The sequence below is a fragment of the Calidris pugnax genome, unplaced genomic scaffold, assembly GCF_001431845.1.
Source record: "Calidris pugnax isolate Ruff unplaced genomic scaffold, ASM143184v1 scaffold46, whole genome shotgun sequence".
Classification (NCBI taxonomy): domain Eukaryota; kingdom Metazoa; phylum Chordata; class Aves; order Charadriiformes; family Scolopacidae; genus Calidris; species Calidris pugnax.
Window position 1 is genome coordinate 441162 of NW_015090769.1, and position 1633 is coordinate 442794.

The 1633-nt window shown below is 60.4% G+C and overlaps 1 protein-coding gene across 1 annotated transcript in view; it reads left to right on the forward strand.

The window, feature by feature from the left end:
* The window catches only part of TMEM161A (transmembrane protein 161A), a 5324-nt gene that overhangs the window by 551 nt on the left and 3140 nt on the right, over positions 1-1633 (forward strand). The window contains exons 2-6 of the mRNA XM_014938088.1: positions 39-142; positions 251-331; positions 782-879; positions 1024-1180; positions 1460-1615. Of these exons, the coding sequence (XP_014793574.1) occupies positions 39-142; positions 251-331; positions 782-879; positions 1024-1180; positions 1460-1615 (596 nt within the window). The remainder of the gene's footprint in view (positions 1-38; positions 143-250; positions 332-781; positions 880-1023; positions 1181-1459; positions 1616-1633) is intronic.

The window sequence follows — 1633 nt, forward strand, 5'->3', positions numbered from 1 at the left end:
GGTGCCAGGGTGTCCCCCTGAGGGTGTCCCCGGCGCAGGCGGTGATGGGGGTGCAGGTGGTGGTGAGCCTGCTGGCCGCCAGCCTCATGCAGAAGATGGCCCCACACTGCTCCTTCGCCCGCTGGCTGCTCTGCAACGGCAGGTAGGTGACCCAGCCCTCCCTGCTCGTCCCCACGGGGCTTTTTTTTGGTGGGGGGGGGGGGGAAGGGGGGACACCCGGCCCCGCTGACACCCCACTGCTCCCTTCCAGCCTGTTCCGCTACAAGCACCCCTCGGAGGAGGAGCTCTGTGCCCTGGCAGGCAAACAGCGACCCAAGGGCAGGAGGGACAGGTCAGCTCAGCCCGTGGCTCTGGTGGGTGTGGGGGGGACATAAATCCATAAATATTATGGTTTGGGGACCAATAGAAGTCATCTCGGCGTGATGGGACGCGTGGTACCCTGCAGATGGGCTTGGGGCTGGTGCTGGTGATGAGGAATCACAGAATCTTCTAGGTTGGAAGGGACCTTAAAGATCATCTTGTCCAACCCTCAACTTAACTTTGACAAAAATAGACACCCACACAACAAACAAGGAGCATCATCACTAAACCAGACATCCTAGCACTACAGCACCCCGGCTTTTGAACACCTCCAGGGATGGGGCCTCAACCACCTCCCTGGGCAGCCCATTCCAATGGCTGAGGAAGCCCAAGTTGGGGGACGTGCCACCATGTGGTGTCCCACACGCAAGGGACGAGCCAGCTCTTTGCCTCCCGTCCCGAGCCCAGGTTCCTCTTGCAGGAGGATGAACGGGGTGACAGATGACAAGCCCCTCTCCGTGCCCCGGGACATCGACCTCCGCTTGGACACCAGCCCCATCACCGCTGTGGATGCTCTCGGTACCCTTCCCCTGCACCCACCGCTCCCTCTGCACGCAGGACCCAGGGGTCCTGGCACCCAGCATCGCCTGGGACCCTCGGCCGTGCTCAGGGACCACCCCCTGGGTCCCCACAGCGTGGTGACACGTCCCTCTGTCACACCAGTGCTGCGGTATTTCCTGGACTACCAGTGGTTCGTGGATTTTGCCGTCTACTCCACCGCCGTGTACGTCTTCACCGAGGGCTACTACTGCCTGGTGGACCCCCAGAAGGAGACCAACATCGGGGTGCTCTGGTGCCTGCTGACGGTCGTCTTCTCCATGTATCCTTCTGCCGGCTTTTGAGGTCCACCCCATCCTTGACTTTTTTTCCCCATTTAAAGCCAGTGGAGGTGGAAAAATGAAATTTATGGATTTATAAACCCCTCACTGATGAGCTCTAAAGGTCCTGAATGAGAACCTTCCCCACCAAGAAGGTGGTGGTGGCCTAAGGGTGTGGATGGTTTACGATGTCCTAATGAGCAGGGGGGTCCTGCTGGTGTTGGGGGGCGGGTCATCCTGAAGCCACCCCTTTTTCCTTGATGGCCATCCCTCGCCCACAGCAAGGTCTTCTTCATGGTGATGCGCCATTACTTCCGCTCGGAGGAGGGGGGTGAGCGCTCCGTCTGCCTCACCTTCGCCTTCTTCTTCCTCCTCCTCGCCATGGTGGCCCTGGTCATCCGGGAGGACTATCTGGAGTTCGGCCTCGAGCCTGGTGGGTGCGAGCGGGGACGGGG